At 31.3% G+C, this 24135-nt stretch overlaps 1 protein-coding gene across 2 annotated transcripts in view; it reads right to left on the bottom strand.

Moving 5' to 3' along the window:
- The window catches only part of ASPP (Ankyrin-repeat, SH3-domain, and Proline-rich-region containing Protein), a 238694-nt gene that overhangs the window by 153859 nt on the left and 60700 nt on the right, over nt 1–24135 (bottom strand). For both annotated transcript variants that reach the window (XM_065512046.1, XM_065512045.1), the window contains exon 2: nt 12715–12773. In XM_065512046.1, the coding sequence (XP_065368118.1) occupies nt 12715–12750 (36 nt within the window). In that variant the 5' untranslated portion in view covers nt 12751–12773. The remainder of the gene's footprint in view (nt 1–12714; nt 12774–24135) is intronic.

Raw genomic sequence — 24135 nt, 5'->3', positions numbered from 1 at the left:
CCGGCCTAATGCATTTTTATTTATGTATGAGTCGGCATGAATGGGAACATTTGTATAAGGATACAAATTCATACAAAAACGAGGGTGTAAGTTTGTTAGTGAAGCAGTAATTTACAAGTATAGAAGGATATATGTGATCACAAATGAACTTATGTATTTGTAATAAAATGCCAGCATAATTATTGCTAATGTTTAAGGAAATTTTTGAAATACCCTAAGAATATAAATTTAAATTAATTTAAAAAATCGGAGACTCCTAAAAGTATGTAAACAACATAATAAATCACAATAAACTACAGCAGGCTGAAGTAAAATAAATCGGGTCTTTGGAAACCGGGTTTAGGAAAAAGAAACCTTGTTCAGAAATTACAAAAAAGCCACTTAGAAAGACAGTAGTAAAATTATTCATACTATATAATTAGGTTCCAAATTATGTCAGCAATACAACACTGCCCATCCTAGGGTACATTAGAACTTTTAAAATCAAGAACCAGTGTTGCAGCCCATAATCAGCAGTCACATCATCATCAGCACCTTCATACAAATTGTCATTTAATTTAAAAGTATGTATCTATGTTTTGGTGTGTATTTATTAGTGAAAATGCATGTGTATGCATTTATGTATCTATGTGTGTCCTTATGAAAAAGAAGTACACAAATATTTACAAAAATACTCATAGAAATTGTAAACATTCCATTGAGATCAAATTAAAAAATACAAAATGAATAAAAAAAAAGAAATTCACAAAACGAATAGCAAAAGGAATAGAAACATCAAGCAGCAAAGGCAGTGGCAACAATAAAAATAGCGAAAAAAAGGCTATAACAGTATTAGCACTAGTATTATTACACAATAGGTTGGCCCATATTTTGCTCTTTTTTGATTTTCCATGCACCGTCATCTAAACCAAATGCTGGAAATTTTAGAAAAATCGTATAACATTAAGAGATTGCACATTTTACTTTATGATTCTAGTTTTGGGCATTATAACTAGATAAAATCCTAAAATGTCAGGCATAGAGAATAAAAAATACTATATACAAACCATATGTTTGATACAACAACCAAAATGCATTTTGTTGTGGCAAGAGTTAGGCTTTTGACAATTACGTATCGACTCTATGTTACCTTATGATTTTTTTTTTAATTATTTTAAAATTCGTTTAAAAAAATATTGAACATGTGAAAAAGATGTATGACATTTAAATATTGTATTTACATTATTATTTATTTACATAGAGCGGAAACTCTGCTGTCGAAGACCTAACTCAGTTGTCAAAAACATAAGTGGTGATAATGTATTAGTAAAAACTATGTGAAAACAAAACCAACACCATTTTGAGTAATTTTTTTGTTTGAGTATTTTTCTAGTTTCCGCTCTATGTGTATTTCTCTATGTTTATGGGTAAAAGAAATACAAAAATCTTTTTGTAATTCGAATTTTTTCTACAATTTTAAACATTGCTACTTTCGAGAGAAATTTCAAATAAAATATGCCAACTCTAAACGATATCCGATTATGCTAAAAAGTTCAACATCTTTTTTTATATGTATGATCGAGAACAATTTTAGATCTTGGCAGCATTGAAAATCGAAAAAGTGCCAACTTAGGCCCACCCTAGTAAACAAGGATATAAACACACATACAGAATTGTAAATGAATCCACCAAAATGAAGAAAAAGAAACTATTGACACAGTGTGTGTCACTTCTTCAATGGTATGACTGCCTGGTTGTTTGCAGTATTTGCTTAAGTTGTGTCTAAATGTTGATTGTTTAGTCAGTTGGTTGCTAGTTGTGTGTGATGCCACATACTGTGGAAAATTCGAATTGGAATCCTAGTGGGAGTTTAAAGTTTTAGAATTTGTACTATCCTCATACATTATGAATTCCATAAAAGAATACACGAAACACACAAGTTTTTGAACTTGGGTTCCGAATAAAATCGCGAGTTTTTCGAAATTCAAATAAAAATGTCGAAATGACTCTAAAGAGTCTGTGTTTACCGAATATGATCAAAATCGGAAGACCGATTTTTTGTAATATCTACTGGAACTCATGGTAAACATATTTATTTTAGATATAAAGTAAATATTTAAGTTAAGCTTATTATGACTTCATGAGCAGTTTTTAAATATTTCGTACATATATCTGGCAATATTGAATTTAGCTTGTTTAACTAATTTAGAACCTAGCGAGTATGAATATGTATGTAAATCTATATTTGTTTTTTCATAAATGCAATAGGAGGGTCCTCAACGAAGGAAATGTTGATGATGCTCCCTAATAAAAACAATATAGTTTGTAGGAGTCCCTGGAGGAAGATGATATTTTCTAAGAACTAGTTATTTTACATTTCATTATTTTTTTTTTTAATTTTTTGTATTCATACCTTTGGGGGCCAGCCTAATATACATACATACATATATACAGATGTGTTTGCTTATGAATACTTGTATAAATGAGTGAATGAACTGAATGAACCTCTTCATATGAATAGCATCTGTATCTGTAGCTGAGTGTTTGTAGCAACATTTAGTTGTTGCTTGTATGGTTGTGTTTTTTTGTTTTTTTTTTTGGTTCGGACAGACAAACACATGTAGACAACACAATTTATGTCAACAATATATGTATGTCACAGGTTGTTTATGTTTATGTTGTTGTTATTGCTGCTGCTTTAGTGTTTTTTTGAAGTAGCAATAGTTGTAGTCATCGCTGCTGTCGTTGTTTTCACACAGAGTTAGTTATTTTAATTCGGGTTGCAAGTTCTTTTTTTCGTTTATTTTAGTTGAAAGAATATTTGTGTTTTTGCAGACTTCAGCTCTGTGTTTAAACCCTGTAGATTTAAAGACAGGAATTGGTAGCTTTCTTTCAATTTCTTAAAGCTAATGTCCTTCTCAATGCTTTGTTTTTTCATCACTTTGAAATCATACCAGTAGTTTACACTTTTCTTCAATAGTACCAATTGTCCGCCATCAACATTTCCAATGCACCATAGTTCTAAAATTGTTCTCCGTCTAAATCTGAGATAATGACCATTTTACTTGAAGTTTCTAGCTATATTAGAAATATTTTTTTGTATTCTATTTACCCATAAATGTTTGAATGTAAAGTATATAATTTGTCAGACATCGATAACCCTTTGAGTGCAAGAGTGTTATATTCAGCTGGGCCAAATCGTATATATCCACTATCAATATGTGGATATTTTTAAATTTATTGACGGCATTACTCCATGAAGATTATTGTAAAACTCAACAAGAGTTTGCAAAATAAGTGGGAGCAGGGAAATAAAAGAATATAATTTTTGCACCGAATCATTACTTGCAATGAAAAATGGATCCACTACAATAACCCGAAGCAAAAGATATCGTATATTTTTACTTGGAGCAGTACTCAGAGGATGTAGCATGCAAAGCATTTTGATGAAACTAGGAAAATAGGTTATGGAAGAGAGGATAGAGGGAATAATGTTTGTGGACATTTGATTTGAATTTTCCTGTATTGAAAGTGGCAGGAAAGACTTCCACATACGGAAAGTACGGCTAAAGAACGAATTTTCCTGTAATGTGTTGTGCGGTCTAGTGTCCAGTCGACAACGAATTGATGAGCCTTTGTCGAAAAACGTGTGTTGCATAAAAAACTACGAGTTTCGGGAATAAGTTCCTTAATGTCTGCAGAACACATACCATTATAGTATTGGTAGAACAGTGAAACACAATCCACGTTGCAAAGATGTTAAAGTGAGTCAATAGAACTGGATACTCTACTGTCACCGATAAGCAACTTTGCCCACTCCTGTATGAGGTCAAGAAACTCCAAAATTTACTTCGATGCACCGGCACACTCATGAGAGTTGAATTCCATTTTAGGTTAGATATAAGTGGTGTAAATAGCAAGGATATCCGATGGAGTAAAGTATTTCTTACACCGTTTTAGAAAACCAAGGCACTTGAATGCTTCTTCGACACTCGAAAAATGTGTTTTACACAGCGAACATCGCATTGTATACTCATGCCTAGAACATCAAGAGCTTCTGAATCCCTTGTATTGAGCAACATGATCTGTTGTGCGTTTGTCTGTTAACATACAACATTGAGTATTGCATGCACTGAAATCGACTCTATTCGCACAACCCCATTCAGAGATTGGTTAAGCGTATCATTCATGTTTTGCCTAATTGCCCCAATCTCCGACATGCTTGGTCTATAATTGAATGCATATATGTAAATGGCAAATTTTGCTGTCATCTGCATAATAATAGATAGGGGTTGGAAGTGTGTCGTAGAAGGTCGTTTATAAGGATAAAAAATTGAGTAGGGGAAAGGACGGAGCCTTGCTGTATCCCTTTGAATTGATCTTGAACTCGTTTGATGAGATTCCATCTACAACAACTCGTATAGTGCGATATCTGAGAAAGCTCGACATAAATCGAGAGAATTTATTATAGTGCGTGGAACGACACCATTTTTCGATAGGAAGGCTAACAAGTCTCTCGTAGAGTGTTCTCTACGAAAGCCATACTTCAGATCGCTGAGAAATTGTTGAACTCTAAATATTTCACTCTCCATAACTTTCGAAATTGGCGTTACATTAGCAAACTTCCAACAAAAGGGAAATTTGCGGCTCGATATAAAGTGCTGAAAAGGTTAGCTAATGGACGAGCTAGCGTCGAAGAACACTGCTTCAAGACCAGTGCTGGTATATCATCAGGCCCAGGAGACTTATTTATGTTGAGATCCACTAAAACCCTTTTAACTGTACGAGCGCGAATAAATCTATTCGGAATAGTAACTGATACTCTTTCGAGCTCGGGTTGATTGCTTTCCTGTAAATTCAAAATTATTTGCAAATATTTCAGCCAAAAGGTTAACTTTATCAACCCGGTCAGTGAATGATTGATCATTCCTTAAAATAGTAGGAATTGATGAACTATCATTATCCCTTATTTTTTTAACGAATGACCAAAAGCTTTTACTACCCTGGGGAGCAGTAAGAACTTTGGGTCTGAGACGCTACTGGTGTAAAGATTTTTCACACCTCAGCACTTTGTCACACGAAGATCTCGGCTTTTTGTGTAGCGAATTAGTTTCAGCATTTTTGTTATCTCGCTAAATTCTGAATGATTTCTCTCTAGATCTGATTGCAGTTTTGCACTTCTGATTAAATCTTGATTTTCTCATAGTTTTAATCGAAATTTTCTTTGATGGAATGAAGATTTTCATTCCTATCATAATTATGTTTTCGACCACTTTCACCACGGCATTGACACTATTGTCTAAGAAACAAAGTTTCAATTAAAATGCTGAAACAAATCGTTAAGCTCTGCAACATATGGCTCGGAATCCGTATGTTGCCAGAAAGATGGGAAAATATAGCTATTTGGTCCCAAAATTTTAAACTTCAAATAAACTGTGCAACCTCTAAACGTTATCTGATTTTGCTCAAAATTTCTGAACTTGGTTTTTACATGGCAGAGAACAATTTAACCACGGAAAATCAAAAAAGTAAGGGCCACTTTTATAGTTCTTTTTCTGTAAAAAAATGTATCAACTGGGTACTAGTTCCAATTACGGCAGGATAGTAAAATTTATTCATATAAATGTACTTTTATATGTTTGTGTGTAATTATGTACTCCTGTGTTTGTAGTTGTCTCCCAGCAGTTCTAGGAGACAGTACCGAACTAGTGATTTTACCCGTCATTTAGGGGGGGAGCTAGTTGCTTCAATAGCCACTTGACTATTTATTTTAAAACGGGCATGTCCTAAGCAGAGGGTAAATTTTCTCTTTTTGATTACAATGGGACTGTCTAATAGCTGGTCCAAAGTAGGCAACGCTTTAGATTCACATACTGGTTACATAGCGTCAGTTACCTGGTTACTTGATCAGCTACTTGACTAATTATTTTAACACGTGCATGTCCTAAGCAGGGTGTCAATTGACATTCTGATAGCTGATCGAAAGTAATCAACACTTCTGGTGGGTAAAATAAAGTGCAGTACAAAAAAAAGTTTGAAGTGACTTCACCATAGGTTACTAAGAGACACTAAAGTGACTGTTGACTTCATGCTATGTTACATGGGATATCAGTATATTTAAGCAAAAATAAAAATAAACTGTTTTAGAATTATATCAACACAATTTTTATAAAACCAGTTTGTACGAATTACTCACAAAACGTTTAAATTGACTACACTCCAGATTACTTAGAGACACTTAAGTGGCAATTGTCTCCAATGTAACCAATTGTCTTCTATATGCACTATAAAGTGCACACACGTGTCAAATGACCAAAATATATAAATTGGAGTCAGCCAAGTGATAAGACATTTGTGACAATAACTGCCTTTAAGGGATACATTGTCTACTTGCTGAACTGCTGGGCTGTTTGCTGTTTATAAATATATCTCTTTCCGTTTGTTGTTTTTGTATTTTATACACACATTTAATTGTTATAGTATGTAGATAATAAATTTCACTTTTTAGTTACTCGTATTTTAAGGCACCTATGTATACTTCAAAACACTTTCCATTTCTCTTACTCCCACTATCACCGAAAGCTCCTTTTCATTATAGCCAGTGGCTGTATCGGGGATGCAAATGAAAACTGTAAAAAAGTACCAAACAATTTATTAAATTGTACTTTTTGTTCTCAACACCCCGTGAAGTTCAGATGCTCAAATCTTCATACAAATTTATTAAAATTAATTTAACAACAATATTTCTGAAACTGGATCTTAAATGAGACAAATTTTAGATTGAGAATAAATTTAGACTATAGGTAAGTAACGAAGTAAATACATTTCATATTGAAATTATAGCAAAATCTTCATTCATTGTTGCATTATCCTTTATAGGTATAAGTTGTACCAAAACAAAAGAAAAAGTACAAATATAAATTGTGCCTAAAACTTTCTTCCTTGGCCTGCATTATACAAATGTACGATTGTATGAATGTACATATGTATGATCTAAATTTGTATGTTAAGGGTGAACATTTGTGTTTTATTTAAAGTATGCCAGAAGATTCATTGAAGGCTTTTATTTAAATTGTTTTCATTTCACTTTTATTTTTTTTTTTTTGGTTGAATTTTATTTTATTTCATTTAACATTTTTGCCCAACATACACACATTAGATATAATTATTTTAGGTTGTCAAGATGTATAAAAACAAACACAAAATATGTGTTGTTGGGCGAGGGAAGGCTGGCTACTGGCTAAATTAAAACAATACTTATATAAGGTAAAAGGTTTACAATCTTTTTTGGGGGAGATTTTTAAAGTCCTGAATAAAAAAAAAGAAAACAATAAATAACATTTAAAAGAAATTGTAGCTGTAAGAATATTTTGTTGTTAGTATTTAGATACAATCCTTTATAATATTTGCAACCATTTGTAATTACATTTTTCACAATAACATGGGTATTATATTTAACTGGTCTAAGTTTTATGTTAAATATTTATTTTTAACAATTTGCTGGTGGCATAAAAATAAAATTGTTTAATTACAAAACACTATTAAAGATGTCAGACAATTTTATGGCTCTTCAATAGGGTGGTCCTTACTTTACAATGTTAATAAACATTCATTATTGGATATTTTATTAGAAACTAGTTTTTATATATTTCGGGTTAAGATCTCAAACTTAACTAAAACACTAAATCCGTATCGTCCTTTGTTCAAATGTCGAATCCCATTGAATTCGGTTCATGATTTCATCTGGCCGCATATAAAAATTCTCAATGAATAGCGCTAGAAAGCTAATAACGCAGTTTTTGTTTTTAATAACTTGTATGTCATTTTGATGGGTCATATCTGTCATTTATTCTCACTTAGTTATTGAACATTATGGTGTAAAAAACAATGTTTTTTTTTGCATCGAAAATGTCGAATTTTGTGCCAAAGAAGTGTTTTATATGGGAAGTTTTGCTTTACTTCTTTAATTTAAAAATACAGCTGAGTTATTAAAATGGGCCCTACAAATGCTCCAGGGGTGGCGCTATACGGGCTCAAAAAGTGAAATATTTTAAAGTTATGCCCATAGGGTTTACGGGGCTGGGAAAATACTTTGAAGATAAATGGGAAACACATCAAAGATTTTAGAACATGTGGCCCAAATTTTAAATTTTGATAAAAAATAGGTCAAATTCCGAAGGGAATAGGGGTGACATATTCAAAAAACAGGACATTCTTTTAATTTTTTAATTGAAAATCCTTTATTTTTGGAACCTTAATCGATAATTTAGTTGTTTAACTAACAAAAAAATTAGAGACCAAGGTTTGGGAAAAAAGCGCACCAAGGCACAATGGGGCCAATGACAGGTTTTGAGGCAAAAAGTCCTTTTTTCATGTCAACCATTAATTTTTATATTTAACACTTTGAAACACACAAATATTAAAAAATTAAAGTCAGGTGGCAACTCATGACGACATGCCGAGCTGCCAAAGTTGCCAATTTTTGCTTTGCTACATTTTCTGACCTTCAATCATAATGAAACAACAAAGGAATTTTAGTCGTCAAACAAAAACTTTTAAGTTTATAAAAATTTTGTAAAATGGAAAACACTTGTAAATGTATGTAAATTAAAATGTTATAAAAATTTAAAAAAAAAGTTAGATGTGGTTTAATTCCGTTTAATAATTTTTTGTGTCAACTTGTGTTGTCTTTTTTGTGAAGTTTTTGCAGTCGTCCATATATTCTTTGGAATAGAACTTTGTTTATCCGAGCGTATCCGTGAAACAATTTATATCTGGAGAAAGGTAATAATGTCTACTATAATTTTTTGGAAAAACCATCTGCCGCTGTTTATAAAAATTTATTTCCAGATAGCGTATAACTTAAAAATTTGGATATTTATACCCAAAACCTCCATAGTGGAGAGGGTATATTGGGTTAGTGCTGATGTTTATAACGCACATAAATATTGTCCCAACACCCACCTTATGGTATACCAATCTGCTCAGGATCACTTTCTGAGTCGATTAAGCGATGTCCGTCCGTCTGTCCTTCAGTTAATGTATACCTTGTAATCAAACTACAGGTTGTAATTATAAAGCTAATTGGACAAAATTTGGTACAAGCTTTTCTCTTGTCCCAGGGACAAAGCCTATTGAATATGGTTAGAATCGGTCCATTATTTCTCCTAGTACCCATACGATTGCCCTATCTGAAAATAGTTAGGCTTTCACAAGAATCTTAGTTGGATATCTATCCAAACCAAATTCAGCACAAATAAGTTTTATATAAGCCGAAATCGCACAACCAAATTTTGTGACGATCGGTCCTTAATTAGTCATAGCTCCCATATAAGACCCAAAAAAAATCACTTTAACCAGCATACATCTCTTAAAAGTATGGGTATTCCATTAAAATTCAATACAAATAAGTTATATATATACAAAATCATGTCACCAAATTTTATAACGATCGGTCCATAATTAATCATAGCTCCCATATAAGGCCCACTTCCAAAAATCATTTTAACGAGCATAGATTTCTTACAGATGTTCGTATTAAAATAAAATTCAACACAAATAAGTTTCATATACACAGAAAACATGCCACCTAATTTTAGGGCGATTTGTCCATAACTAGTGATAGCGTCTCGCTTAATTTCAAGATCCGCCTATCGCCATGCATATATCTCCTGTCAGGAGAGTGATTATGGCAGTAGACAGATTAACTTGAAATGATTACTAAAGTCTTTGGTGAGACTTTATGTGACCTAATTGAAAGTCAGAAACTTATTATTTTCCAGTGATCTGCATCCGCAGTTGCACTTTAATCCACCTACTGGAAATAGGCGTGACACTGTCCGATTGACTTACATTTTTTACTGAAGATTTAAAAACTTCTTATTACCATCTGTACGAAGTTTGAAAGGTCTAGCTGTTTCCTGTGAATTATTGCCTCAAAAACTGGTCATTGGCCCCAACGTGCAAGGTATGGCAGAATTTTAAATCTCAATTTTGAAATGCCTATAACTCGGAAATTATAAAAATCTAGATGAGAGCTTTCCAAAAATATAGAAATCGTTGAAATCGGATTGGAAACAAAAAAGCCCTGGAGCAATTGAAGGGTCCATTTTAATAACTCAAACTCGAATACTCCTTGTCTACGACCACGTCAAATTTTATCCCGATCGGACAAGCCGTTTATTTCCAAAAAAATGTTATTCTGCACCGGTTAAAACGTGCGAGAAATTGCGATTCAGAAGTGGTGATTTTGACACGGAAGGCAAATATTGCCCAGGCCAGTCTAAAACGTTTAAAGACGAATTGGAGGCATCACTCCAGATTGCTGTCGCACTCAACAAGATATTGAAAAATCATTGGGAGCTACACAAAATGTTTGTACGCAGCAGGATTCATCCAAAAGCAGGTAAATTCGGTACCATACGAAGTGAAGCTGAGACACCTTGAAAGATGATTTTTGTATGTCTGAAATGCTGTTTGAACGCTTTAAATGATAATCGTTTTTCACTGAATCATTACCTGCGATGAAAAATTAATTCATTACAAAAACCCGAAGCGTCAAGCCCAAAATGCCCATGGCGCTAAGATAATTCTCTGTATTTGATGGGACCAAAAGGGTCCTATCTATTATGAGCTGCTTAAATCTGACCAGAACATCTCACGGGCCCTGTATCGAACGCAACTGGTTCGTTTGAAGCTAGCATTGGCCGAAAAACGCCCAGAATACGTGTTAAATTATACCTCATCCGCTTTATTGTCCAGACCAGTGAACCATCCGACTACTATTTATTTTGATCGATGCAGAACACTTCACTTTGGATAGAGTATCGGATATTGGCTTGATTCGTTCTTGGCCTTAAAAGATGAGCAGTTCTTTTGGCTTAGAATCCATATGATGCCAGAAAGGTGGGAAGAGGTCATAGCTTACAATGACCAATACTTTAAATAAATATATATCGTACAAATGTTTCAAAATAAAACCTAACAATATGAAAAAATTCAGAATTTTTAAGTCATGCACCCAATATATCAATCAATGCTATCGATTTTAACTAATTCAAAATCCAAATTAGCACACGAGCTACATTTGATTGATATATAAAGCAAATGCAATGACTATAAGGACCCGCAGCTTGCCGCTGACATCCATTTAATAACCCTTGTTCTAAACATTAAACAGTTGGAAACATTTCAGTAGGGAAATTAATCTGTAACTTCTAAACCCTTAGTTCGATTTGAATGAAATTTGAGACACCAACCTAATATAAACCCTAATTCATTTTGATTTTATCTTTCCAACATGCTCTCAAAAGCTTACTTCTCTGCATATTTATGTATAATGTTGAACAAAATATAATGAAATTTTATCATTTATAACCTACATCTTATATTTGTTCTACGTTTTACTAAAGTAATGTATGCATACTCGTATGACGACCCACATATACAACAAAAAAAAAAGCTGATGGTAAGAAAACAGTAAGTAGTTTTACGACAAATATGTATATTCGTAAAAGGATATTTTTATTGCACATTATTAAAGAATGCAACACATGTGGCATGTACAAATTTACATTACAACATACTCGTGCGCTTACATATAAACATTCACATTTCCAATCATTCTAAAATATTACGAGTGCTGCTATAATTCCAGTACAAGAGAGCTTACAAGTGTTGGAGCAATTTCAGAAGAGCTCTCTGAATTTTTTTTTTTTTGAATTAAAATTTATTTTTTAAATTTTTTAAATTTTAAAAATTTCTCTTTTTAAATTAATTTATTTTTTTTAAATTTTAAAAAAAATTTTTTTGTTGAAAAAAAAATTCGGGTTTAAAAATATTTTTTTCGATTTTGACCCATTGTAGGTCCAACTTACTATGGTCTTATATACATCGTTCCAAAGGTCTTTGAAATATCTATCATTAGATATCCATATTATCAGTAATCCAGATATAGGTCAAAAATCGAGGGTGTCCTGGTTTTTTCTTCATATCTGAGCCATTTATGGACCGATTTTGCTGATTTTAAATAGGAAACTTCTCGAAAGCAAGTCTGACAGAATTATTGAAGATTTGGATCGCGAACATAAATGGGGTCTGCAGAAAATTGATTTCAACAGACAGACAGACGGACATGGCTTAATCGACTCCGCTATCTATAAGGATCCAGAAGGTTTTGGGGGGGTGAAATTTCCTATTTCACCCCCTCTGGATCCACGGCTGCCTCTCATGAAGGTGAAGGGTATAAAACACCGCGTAGTAAACAAGATTATCCAAATCAATCTTGCAATTTGTTAAACAAATTTTGGAATAACCCTAGTAAAAACAAAAATACTCACCAAGGAAAGAAAATAGTAACCCGTACAATTGCAATTTTACATGTTTGAACTATTTTTGTGGGTCACAAAATGTCAAATAAAATAAAACAAATAAAAATATATAAATGAAAATTATACAAAAAAAACTAGTGAAAAATATTTGACTAAAATTTTGTAATTTCACATTAAGATTTCAATAAAAAAAAATCCTTTAAAATTTTTAAATAGATATAAATAATTGCTGTAGTGAAGGTCCTTTAATTCTCTTTTCAATGAAAATTGTTTTTAAATCCTTCTTTACTCGAACAATATAAAATTTAATATTTAAATCAACATTTTATTACCCCTCTCAAATTAGAATTTGAAAATTTACATATTTATTTAAAAAAAAAAACAAGAAAAACAATCTGGTACTTACAATATCGTCCAAGTTGTTAGTCGTCGGTTCCTTCATACCATGACGCAACTAAGAGAGCGCTGCAAAAAAAAAACGGAAATATAAGTAAAACATGGAATTTCAATTCGTTTCATTAGGGGTTTTTCTTCTTTTTCTAAACAAAATAAATATTTAAATACAAGAAGAGTAAGAATTTTTGTGTTATTTGAATAAAAAATTAGTTATGCCACTTTTTGTATCGCTTTTGTTGTAGGAATTGTACACAATCTGATGCATAGTTTATTTAAACAAATCATTATATACTTGTTTACGTATATATATTTTAGCTCCTGCCTACAACACATTCCTCTACTCCATGCCCCACTCTCATATACTGGCATGGACCTACAACCACCCACTCACTGACTCATGTTTAACTCAAATAAACACTTTATAGTCATTTGCTGAAAAGCATACACGCACACTTAGCCAAATATGCACACAAATTTAAGCCATATCTTGACAGTGGAACCAGAGAAGGAAAAAGCTAACAAAGCGAATTTAAATATGTTCGCACCTACTATTAACCCTCTAACCCACAAGAATGCCTCAAGGCATGCATTACAAAACACCAATTATCGCAAAAAGTAATTATATTTTTTTTAAATTTAACTGTGACTTTATTTACAGATTTGTTAACATTTCCCTCGAAGGTCGAAATAAATTCTGAGTTTTAGTTTTTGTTCTGTCAGCTGTTTTGTGAGAGATGTCATAATTTTAGCACGTGAAATTTTTTTTAAATCAAAGTTTTACTAACTTTTAGTCCTCCGATCTATATGAAATATTTTTTATTAGTTTTTTTATTCGTTTTTCAATAAAATCGTATCATAATTATTGTTTTTTACACCTAAACTGGCAACAATTCCCTTAGGCACTCTTCACCATTTTGCACCTGGTTACTAAACTTCATTAGCAAATTAGTTTCTGATGGCTGTTCTGAGTTTTTTGGGTCATAATTACCCTAAACAAAATTATTCGACAATTTTTTTTAGCTTTTTAAATTTTGGGTTAAAAACCATCTTAACCCCAAAGAAAAAAATTGCACGGCGTTAAATCGCATGCTCTTGGTGGACAGTTGACATCAGAATTTTTGGAGATAATTTGTTCTGGAAATCGATTGTTGCAGGTTCAGCCGTCTGACTGAAACCACATCTCGTCCAGATCCACGCTGTCCAGTTGAGGCCACAAGAGCTTTGTTATCATGCTTCTGTAACAAATTCAATTCACAGTAAATGACTCATCTTCAAAAAAGTAAGGCACAATCACGCCGTCTGACCAAAATCGGCACCAGACAGTTGCTCGTTGTGGGTACATTTGTTTCTCATGGATTGCATGATGATTTGCTGAGCCGAAATTCGACAATTTTGCATATTCACGAAGCCAGTCAGATGGAAATGCGCTTCATCGCAGAATATGATTTTTTTTTCGAAAATTTGGCGTTGAATTCACTTTGCTCCATTACCCATTGAACGATTTGCCAGCGCTTTCCATGATGTGCTGGTTTGAGCTCCTGAGTAAGCTGAATTTTGTATGCATGAAATTTAAAAATTCGCTGCGTAGTGCTTTGTGAAATTTTGAAGTTGTTGAGGTTGATGACGAATAGAGGTTTTCGGGTTTTCGGCGACACTCTCGATTACAGCAGCAATATTTTCAAAAGACCTAACGGTACGTTGACGTACAGGAGTGTTATTCTCCATAATCGAGCCAGTTTCTCCATATATTGACTTGATACGGAAAGGGTCATGCCCACTGTTCTGATTTTCAGCTCAACAAATGGCAACAATTTAAAACAAATTTGCAAACTTTGACTAAAATAGATTTAGACATTCGATAATAAAAATTAACTTAGTATGAAAGGGCCGATGCCTTAACTTAGTAAGAAAGACTGAGTTTTAAAAGTGGCATATTTTTGAATCTAATTGAGATATTGACTTGCAACTTTTTTTGTAAGACCAAAAATTAACTTATATAAACAAAAAGGCTAGTTCGGAATAAATGTGGATCAAATTGGTCGTAATATTTGCAATCCTATTAAAATTTTGATACAAATTTTAGTTTTAGAAACTCAGTAAATATGTAATAAAATCTTTATTTATTAACAAAACTGAATGAAATTTTCAACGTTTTTTAAACTTGTCATTCTAAATAACAAAGTGTATAAAACTTGTCAAAAGGTCAAAGGGAATCCCACAACTCTTAAAAATCGGAGCGAAAATCCCAAAAATGGTATTTTTTACAATTTTGCCCATAGGTTCCACAATTCCTTCGGGGATGGGGAAAATACTTTGAGGATAAATAGGGAACACATCAAGGTTTCCAAAGCTGCTTTCCGTTTTCTGATCCCAGCTTTGGCATTTTAAAACATGTGGCCCAATATTGAAATTTTGATAAAAAATTGGTCAATTTCCGAAGGGCGTAAGGCCGACATATTCGATAAATAGAACACAATTATTATACCAAAATATTCTCCGTAAAGATGAAGGTTTCCAAAGATGTTTTCCGTTTTCTGATCCCAGCTTTGAGATTTCAGAACATGTGGCCCAATGTTGAAATTTTGATAAAAAAATAGTTCAATTTCCGAAGGCGTAAGCCGACATAATCGAAAAATACAACACAATTATTATACCAAAATATTCTCAGTAAACATATATAGAAAAACATAAAATTGTTATATGTTCTTAAAGAAATTTTTGTTTTAATAAAAGAAGAGTTAAGTCACCTTTTCGCCAAAAAAAACAGCATTTTTTGAATTTTAAAATTGAAAATCGTTTATTTTTGGATTCATAATTAATATTGCTCTGAAATCTTTTGTATATCATTGGTAATTTTGTTGTCTAACCAACAAAAACAATTCGACTCCATTCGATCCAAAAGTACGTGCTATATTTTTAAAAAAGCAGACCAAGGTATGGTAAAATTTTAATTTTTAAATATCTATAACTCGGAAATTATAAGAATAAGTTGCACACGCAAGACCTAGCCGAGAGCTTTCCAAAAATATAAAAATCTTTGAAATTGGATAGGAAAGAAAACAATGGCACGTGTTTAAATATTTTACATGTCGAGCACCCACGGCGCCACCCCTGATGCATTTGTAGGGCCCATTTTAATAACATGAACTCGAATACTCCTTGACGCCCGTGTCAAATTTTATTCCGATTAGACCAGCCGTTTAGAAATGCCAGATTTATTTCCAAACAATTTCGATTCTGCCCCACTGTGCATACGAATTGAAGCCGAGAGACCTTGAACTAAACTTTATGAGTAAAGTTCCAATATACATAAAAAAATAAACTTGTAAAGAAATTGCCGAAATTTACTGGGTATTCCTTAAACATATTCCCGGGAATTGTCTAGACATTTTTCCCTTTTAGGAATCCTAGCTAAATAATTTGCCAATGTTGCTGGTAGTGCAGGAAACACATTCCTCATAATCACTGTTACCAGAATTGCCGGCATTTATCGGCATTTTGGCGATTTTTGATTGTAAAAATGGCAAAGTGCGATTTGCCGATTTTAGTCCTCAAAATTACGATTTTATGAAAAGTCTATATTTACATCAAGGTTTTCATATAATCATTTAATTAACAAATATAATAAATACAAACTAAACCATAATTGTTTTCGTAAGATAGAAAGAAGATGATATATAAAAATATAATCTGAATTTAAAGAGCTTAAATTACTTGATTTTAATAATAAAAATGAAAAATGTTTGTTAGATTTTGAAAAAAAAGTGTGAAATTTTTTTAGCTGCGACAATGCGGAACGAATATTTAGCCAAGACAAATTAATAAAAAAAATTAAATCGTTTATACAAACAGTTACTTGAAGGATGTCTATAAACCTATGCTAAAGACTTTTTAAAATTAATAAAGCCTGATACTTGATTTTTTTCGAAATTGACATATAGTTGGTTCGAATATCCCATACGTCTTTGGAATGTCTTTGAAATCCATTTCATATGATATATGAATTTTTTATGTACATGACTCAGAATTCGAGATATATGTAAGTAAGTCGTGGCTTTTTGTGGAAATATGAAAAATACAAACTGAATTATAAACTTATATATGCCCTTACCACTCTCGGTGAAGAGTATACAAATACTTAATTTTTGTATGAAAATATTAAATAATTCTTATTATATAAACCTATTTTACAACATTAATTGTTTAAATATGTGAATTCTTTATTGGATTGTTAGTTTTTTTCTAAAAAAACTGACAAATTTCACAAAAAAGTAGGTACTTTTATTTTTGCGATTTTTTGACGATTTCAAAAATATTTTGCAGATTTTTTAGTCCAATTTTGACGATTTTATACCAAAATTATCTGGCAACAGTGCTCACAATCCTTAATTTTAGTAATACAACTGACTAATTTAGATACTTTGTCTTTCCATGATGAATAAAAATAAGATGACAGCAGTATGAAAAAACCTCTAAATTAATCACCTTATATTATTCCCTAATTTTGTGTTATTTTGCTCTACTGTTACTATATATATTAAATACTCGTATATAAGAGTCTAGAATCTAAGCATTTTGCATTTGAATGTGATTTAAGTGCCGGATTTTCTTTTGTCATTTTCAACCATTTCTGGCAACAAATACTCGCAAACACAAACACACACGATCCTTATAAAGGATAATTCTATATTATTAAAATTTATAAGCAGATCTAAAATGTAAATGCAATGCAGTTGTGTTGGTCTGGCGGTGAGTGGCTAAAAAAATTCCTAAAAAAAGAAATCCTAATTGTATTGTTTGTTAAATGTTCAAATATGGAAATTAAAAAAAGAAAAAGTAAGAGTGTTATAATCGGCTGTAACGAATCTTTTATACCCATCACCAAAATATGACTGACACCGATTACAAGCAGATTTATTTATATCAGATTTTGACTATTTTTAATACAAAATTATATGTGAATAGAACTATTCTGTAAACATTTATGTATCACACAGCCAAATTCCGAGAAGTTATTTCTATGGTTGCCAATAGTAACCGACTAATTCTTACCATTTTCAACACAAATTTTTATTTTATATAAGGAAATACGTCTGCAAAATATTTTATTATCGGATACTCTTTTCCAAAGTGACGCGTACCTCTGAGAGAGCGTTTTGCATTGATCGATAGAAATAGTAGTTGGATTCGGCCCACTTCCAATACCTAACTTTTCTGATCAAAAAATAATTTTTGAACAAAATTTCATCACCCTAAGTCCTTTTCTCTAGGCCCTATCGTAACTTCTACAGACAGGCGGACGGACAAAACTAATGCCCCATAATATATAATTTTGTAGGTCTGAGATTAATATTTCGATGTGTTACTAACGGAATGACAAACTCAATATACCTATCCCTCATCTTTCTGATGGTGGGTATAATAATAAACAAATAAAAAAACTACCAAACAAAAACAGAACAGAAAAGTTCTGACAGTTTTCTAAAGTCAACAAAATCTTGGGTGTAAAATAGAACTAAAAAAACGAGAGTGTTTCCTTATCATTTTAAAGAATTTCCGTAGTTTTAGTATATATTGCCCAAGTTTTAGCAATCTTTTGTTTTTTTTTTTGTTTTATTTTTATTGTGGGTTCTTTAATTTCCTTTAAATATATTTTAAAAAAAAGTCTTGTTGTTTTTTCTTTCAACTAAGTTCAATGCCAAATGGGGTTTTACGTTTCTTGGCTGGCTGGCTGGGCTGCTTGGCTGGGTTGCTTAGTTTTGATGAAGATGCTGGCTGGCACTGGTTGATGTTGATGATGACGATGGTAATGGAAGTTTGTTGAAAACAATATTATAATAAATTTTATGATTATAATACTTACAAACACACACACTACACAATACATTCACCATACTAATAATAATAATAATAAAAAACACACTTATTATGGTACCTCCCTCTTCAAATATAACTCTCATCCAGCCCTGCCCCCTTTACCCAGCTCCACCATCATCATCATCATTTTTAAAACAAACAAAGACTTTATGAAATTACAGAACATTTGTTTAATGTTTTTGGTAATTTATCAAAATAACAAAAAACAAAAAAAAAAACACACTTTTTTATTTATATTTTTGGAAATTTTTACGTATTTCTATATGAATATTGTTTATGAAATAAAAAATAAACAAAGATTTAGCCTTGTGTGGTGTAATAATTATACATTTTATCCATTATAATGTCGAAAGAAATAAATAATATTTCTTTGGACTTAAATTGAGATTAGGTGCTTGTTATCAGTAGTATTTATTGAGGTTTTTAAAATACCATGAGAATGGTTTTTAGTAAACGATTGTTCAAACACAAAGATGACGAATTGCTAAGTACACTTTAGTAATTTTTATTATATTAATAAAACACTGCTCAATAATGTACAAAATCTTAAGAGAGGCTACCATAACCACAACGAAATAAAACTTAAATGTTGTTAAAGATTCCAAAAATCGAAAAAAGTGAAAAACAAAAAAGAGAGCTATATTTGGCTGTGCCGAATCTTATATACATTCACCAAGTTATACATAAAAATATTTGTATTTGAACAAAATTATTTCTAATTTTTTTTTCCAAATTGTTTTTAAAACCGTTTTTTACAATTTTTTTTGTAAATGTTTTTTTTTATTTTTTTAAATTTTTTTTTTGGAAAAATAATTTATGACAAAAAAAAATTTTTTTTGATAAAAAAAAATTTGGGTTAAAAAATATTTTTTCCGATTTTGACTTTACTATAGCCTTATATACATATATCGTTGCAATGGACTTTGAAATATCTATCATTAGATATCCATATTGTCTATATTAATGACTTAGTAATCCAGATATAGGCCAAAAATAGTTAAAAAATCGAGATTGTCCTGGTTTTTTCCCTCATATCTCAGCCATTTGTGCACCGATTTTGCTGATTTTAAATAGCAAACTTCTCGAACTTCTCGTCTGACAGAATTATAGAAGATTTGGATCCCGAAGATATCTGGGGTCTTCAGAAAATTGATTTCAACAGACAGCCGGACATGGCTTAATCGACTCCGCTATCTATAAGGATACAGAATATATATACTTTATAGGGTCGGAAAATTATATTGTGGAAATTACAAACGGAATGACAAACTTATATATACCCTTCTCACGAAGGTGAAGGGTATAATAATGAAGGTTCTTAAAATGGGATAAGAGGTTTTAAAGATTCGATCAAAACTTTATCGAAACATATCAAAAGAGATAAGAAAACATAGGTACTGTAACTACCAGCAAAGGTATTAATAATTCATTATTTAAGATCTGCAATAATTGATAATTTTATTAATTTCAAATGCTACTTTACTAAACTGTCTGTGGTTTGTGCCAAAAATTTCAACAATTATTGACAATAAATACATTTTCATATAAAAACAATAAATAAACTCACAAAAAGTGACAAAGATTTCATTTAAAAAATGTTTAAATAAAAACACCATAAATAAAAAACAATTGCGAAAATTCCCCTTTTAAATAGAATTTAATGGTGGATTTGTATGTCATCAAATATTAAAATATTTATTTTCATTTATCTGTAGACACAAATACACATAGATATGAACATATACATATTTATAGATGTTTATGTATAAACCCTGCAGTTTTATAACCTAGCAGTTAAGCAATGTATACCTTATATACAGTAATTGTCTCTAATATCCGATCACTTGGCTGCCTCCAATTTATGTATTTTGGTTAATTGAAACATGCCTTTGTAGAGCAGAGAGAAGTCAATTGGTTACTTTGTACATCCCATGTAATCTAGCGTGAATACAATTGTCACTTAAGTGTCTCTAAGTAATCTAGTCTTAGAGACTAGATTACTGATTTTATACAAATTCTGTTGATATAATTCTCATACTGTTTATTTTAAGTAACCTATAGTGTAGTCATTTTAAATGTTCATTTTGTACTGAACTTTAGCAAGTAGTTATTTTGCCCAGCAGAACACAGTGGGGCAGAATCGAAATTTTTTGGAAATAAGTCTGGCATTTCCAAACGGCTGGTCCGATCAAGGAGTATTCGAGTTTAAGTTATTAAAATGGGCCCTACAAATGCTCCAGGGGCGGCGCTATAAAATGTAAAATTTTGAAACACGTGCCATTTTTTCCCTTCCCTTCCGATTTCAAAGATTTTTATATTTTTAGAAAGCACTCGGCTAGGCCTTGAAAACATGCTCCCGTGTGCTATTTATTTCTTATAATTTCTAAGTTTTAGTCATTTCAAAATTTTGCGAATTTTTTTTTGTTAGTTTGACAGCTAAATTACAAAATTTGTGGTCACAAGCAATAACCGCCTAATTCAAAAAACATGTTTTTGAGAAAAAGCTATTTATAGTTATAAAAGCGATTCTGAAAAAAATAAAAGATTGCATTAGAAAAAGTAAAATGCAGAATCAAAGATTCTTACCCCCACAATGCTAAAATGAAAAATTATAACAAAAGCTTTATTTATTAGAGAAATATTTAATAAAAACAAATATCATCGCTTAATGCAACTCAGAAATACTAAATTGAAAGTGCTAATGTCTGATTAGGCGTTTGTTGAAAATAAGTGTTTTGATTGTTGCTTGGCATATATTGAGTTAAGCTGTTATTACATATTTAAATATTGACATGTCAAGTAATTAAGCCAATTTGCAATAATCGCTTATCCTTAGTTTGGCTCTTATAACAACACTCTTATTTATGAAAATTTATTTTGTGAAAAATAACAATAACAACTAAAGTCATTATAAGCTATTTAAACAAAATAAAATATAATTGAATGTTTTCTTAAGTATTGTAAATGCAATAGTCTTCCTTAGGACTTAAGCCAATATGTTTATAATTAATAACTTTTTAAATAAGAAAGTTAGGAAGGTAGGGATTTCACGTATACATACAGTTCTATGAAGAGAATAATGTAGCATATATAACTCAAATCTTTCTTAAGTCGACTTAGGTGGTTATTGCTTATGACCACAGAAATACTATACAAAAGATTTCAGAGCAATATCAATTATGAATCCAAAAATAAACGATTTTCAATTTAAAAATTCAAAAAATTATAAATTTTTGCTGTTTTTTGGGCGAAAAGGTGACTTAACTCTTTTTTTATTAAAAAAGCTTTCTTTAAGAACATATAACAAATTTATGTTTTTCTATAATATATCTTTACTGAGAACATTTCGGTATAAAAAATATTTTTTTATAAAAATTTCAACATTGGGCCACATGTTCTAAAATCCCAAAGCTGGGATCAGAAAACAGAAAGCTGCCTTGGAAACCTTGATATATTCCCTATTTATCTCCAAAACATTTACCCAGCTTCAAAGGAAATGTCGATCCTATGGGCAAAATTGTAAAAAATACCATTTTTGGGATTTTCGCTCCAATTTTTAGGAATTGCGGGATTCCCTTTGACCTTTAGACAAGTTTTTTTATTTTTTATTTAGAATGACAAGTTTAAAAAACGTTGAAAATTTCATTTAGTTTTGTTAATAAATAACGATTTTATTACATGTTACATATTTATTGACTTTTTAAAACTAAAATTAAAAATATTACGACCAATTTGAATGGGAAACAAAAAATGGCACGTCTTTAAAAATTTTACATGTCGAAGGTACCCTACTTTGAGCCCCCAAAGTGCCACCTTTGGAGCATTTGTAGGTCCCATTTTAATAACTTAAACTGGAATTCTCCTTGGCTAAGCCCACGTCAAACTTTATTCCGATCGGACCATCCGTTTAGAAATGCCAGATTTATTTCCAAAAAATTTTGATTCAGCCCCACTGTGCAGAAGTTATATATTGGAGAGTAGTCGGAGGATGTTTGTTTACAAGTAATCGTTTACTGAACTGTCTAGGAGATGTCTTTTTAACTGACCATTTGAGGTCAATAGCACCCGTACTTTTTAAAATAATTAGTTACGTTGCTGATCATGTAACCAGTATGTGAATCCAATGCGTTGACTACTATGGACCTGCTATCAGACAGTCTCATTGTAATCCAATAGCATCAATTGACCCCCTGCTTAGGACATGCACGTAGCTAGTTATGTAAATGATGATTATATGAAGTACAAGATATTTCCAATAATTGGTAAAAGATGATGTAGTGAAGAATACTTTTTTTAAAAATTTAATTTCAATTTGAAAGCGATTTTTGTACGTACAAGACAAAAAAAACTTATGTCTGGGCTGAGATTTGAACTGGTGTTTTGTCTTTCGTCTATGTTTGTTAGTCTAGCGTCTTAACCACTACACCAAGCCCAGATTATTTAAATGCTACAATATTTTCACACTTAAATACAATTTAACTCTCAACAGAATCCTTAACAGTTGAGAGTTGAATCCTTAGAGTTCAAATAGCAGGTACACCAAAATTATGAAAGGTTTTAAATTTGTGTGTGCGGATTTATTGCGGATTAACCAGCTTAAGACAGAATTTTGTGTGCTATGTTAAATGACTGCATTGCAGTAAAAAAAACCAATAACAAATTAGTAATAAGAAGAATGCACTAACTAACTAACACATTGAAAATGTAAGTAAATTTCGTTTAAACCATAACATGTCAAGAAATATGATTTGTGGCTGTGAAATAATTCCCAAATTCTTTTTCTCAATAATGCAATGGTGAGTTAAATATGTAAATGATTTTTACAATAGATCTTGATCATAATGATTGCTGATGACTCCTGTCGCATTGCAATAAGCCAAATGTTTAAGTTACCTTTTCAATATATTCTTTGAATTGTTACAAATTAAAATGAACGTAATTCGATATAATAAATTTACTCGCATAAATGCAGTATTTGTATTTCCGTATAAATATTTACATTTGAGACACAAGACACTGGTATCGGCCTATTTACAGCGTTACGGACAAAACAATGAGGTCACAAATTCCTTTAGAATACTCTAATGTATTCATCAGCAGGGCAACCAAAAATATGCAATATCATATTTTTTGCTGTGTGTCTTATAAACATATGAGTTAGTTATTTATCCGTTTCAGACAATTTTAAGAATTTTGGCATCGATTTGTTAGTGCATATTTTTGCATATTTTGCTCTTTACTGCATATTTTAGCATATTTTGCGTTTTATATCATATTTTTGCATATTCAACGCATAACTGCATATTTTTGTTGCATATTTTCTTTTTTTTTCATTATTTTGTTTTCTTAATATAATTTTATTGTTTGCATTGTAATTTTTCATTTCTATATTTTAATATTTTGTTAAGGTCCAATGATAATTGGCATAATCTACTTAAAGAAAAAATTATAGTATCTATAATCGACTTATCTTCATCGAATTTTCGTTAACTTAAGGCAGCTTAGTTTCTATATATTTGAATTAAACAAATTTTTAGTAAAAAATACGTAAAAA

Source organism: Calliphora vicina, chromosome 5, assembly GCF_958450345.1.
Source record: "Calliphora vicina chromosome 5, idCalVici1.1, whole genome shotgun sequence".
In the NCBI taxonomy this organism is placed as follows: domain Eukaryota; kingdom Metazoa; phylum Arthropoda; class Insecta; order Diptera; family Calliphoridae; genus Calliphora; species Calliphora vicina.
Note: the sequence above shows the minus strand (reverse complement) of the source record. Positions and strands in the feature narration are given on the sequence as shown.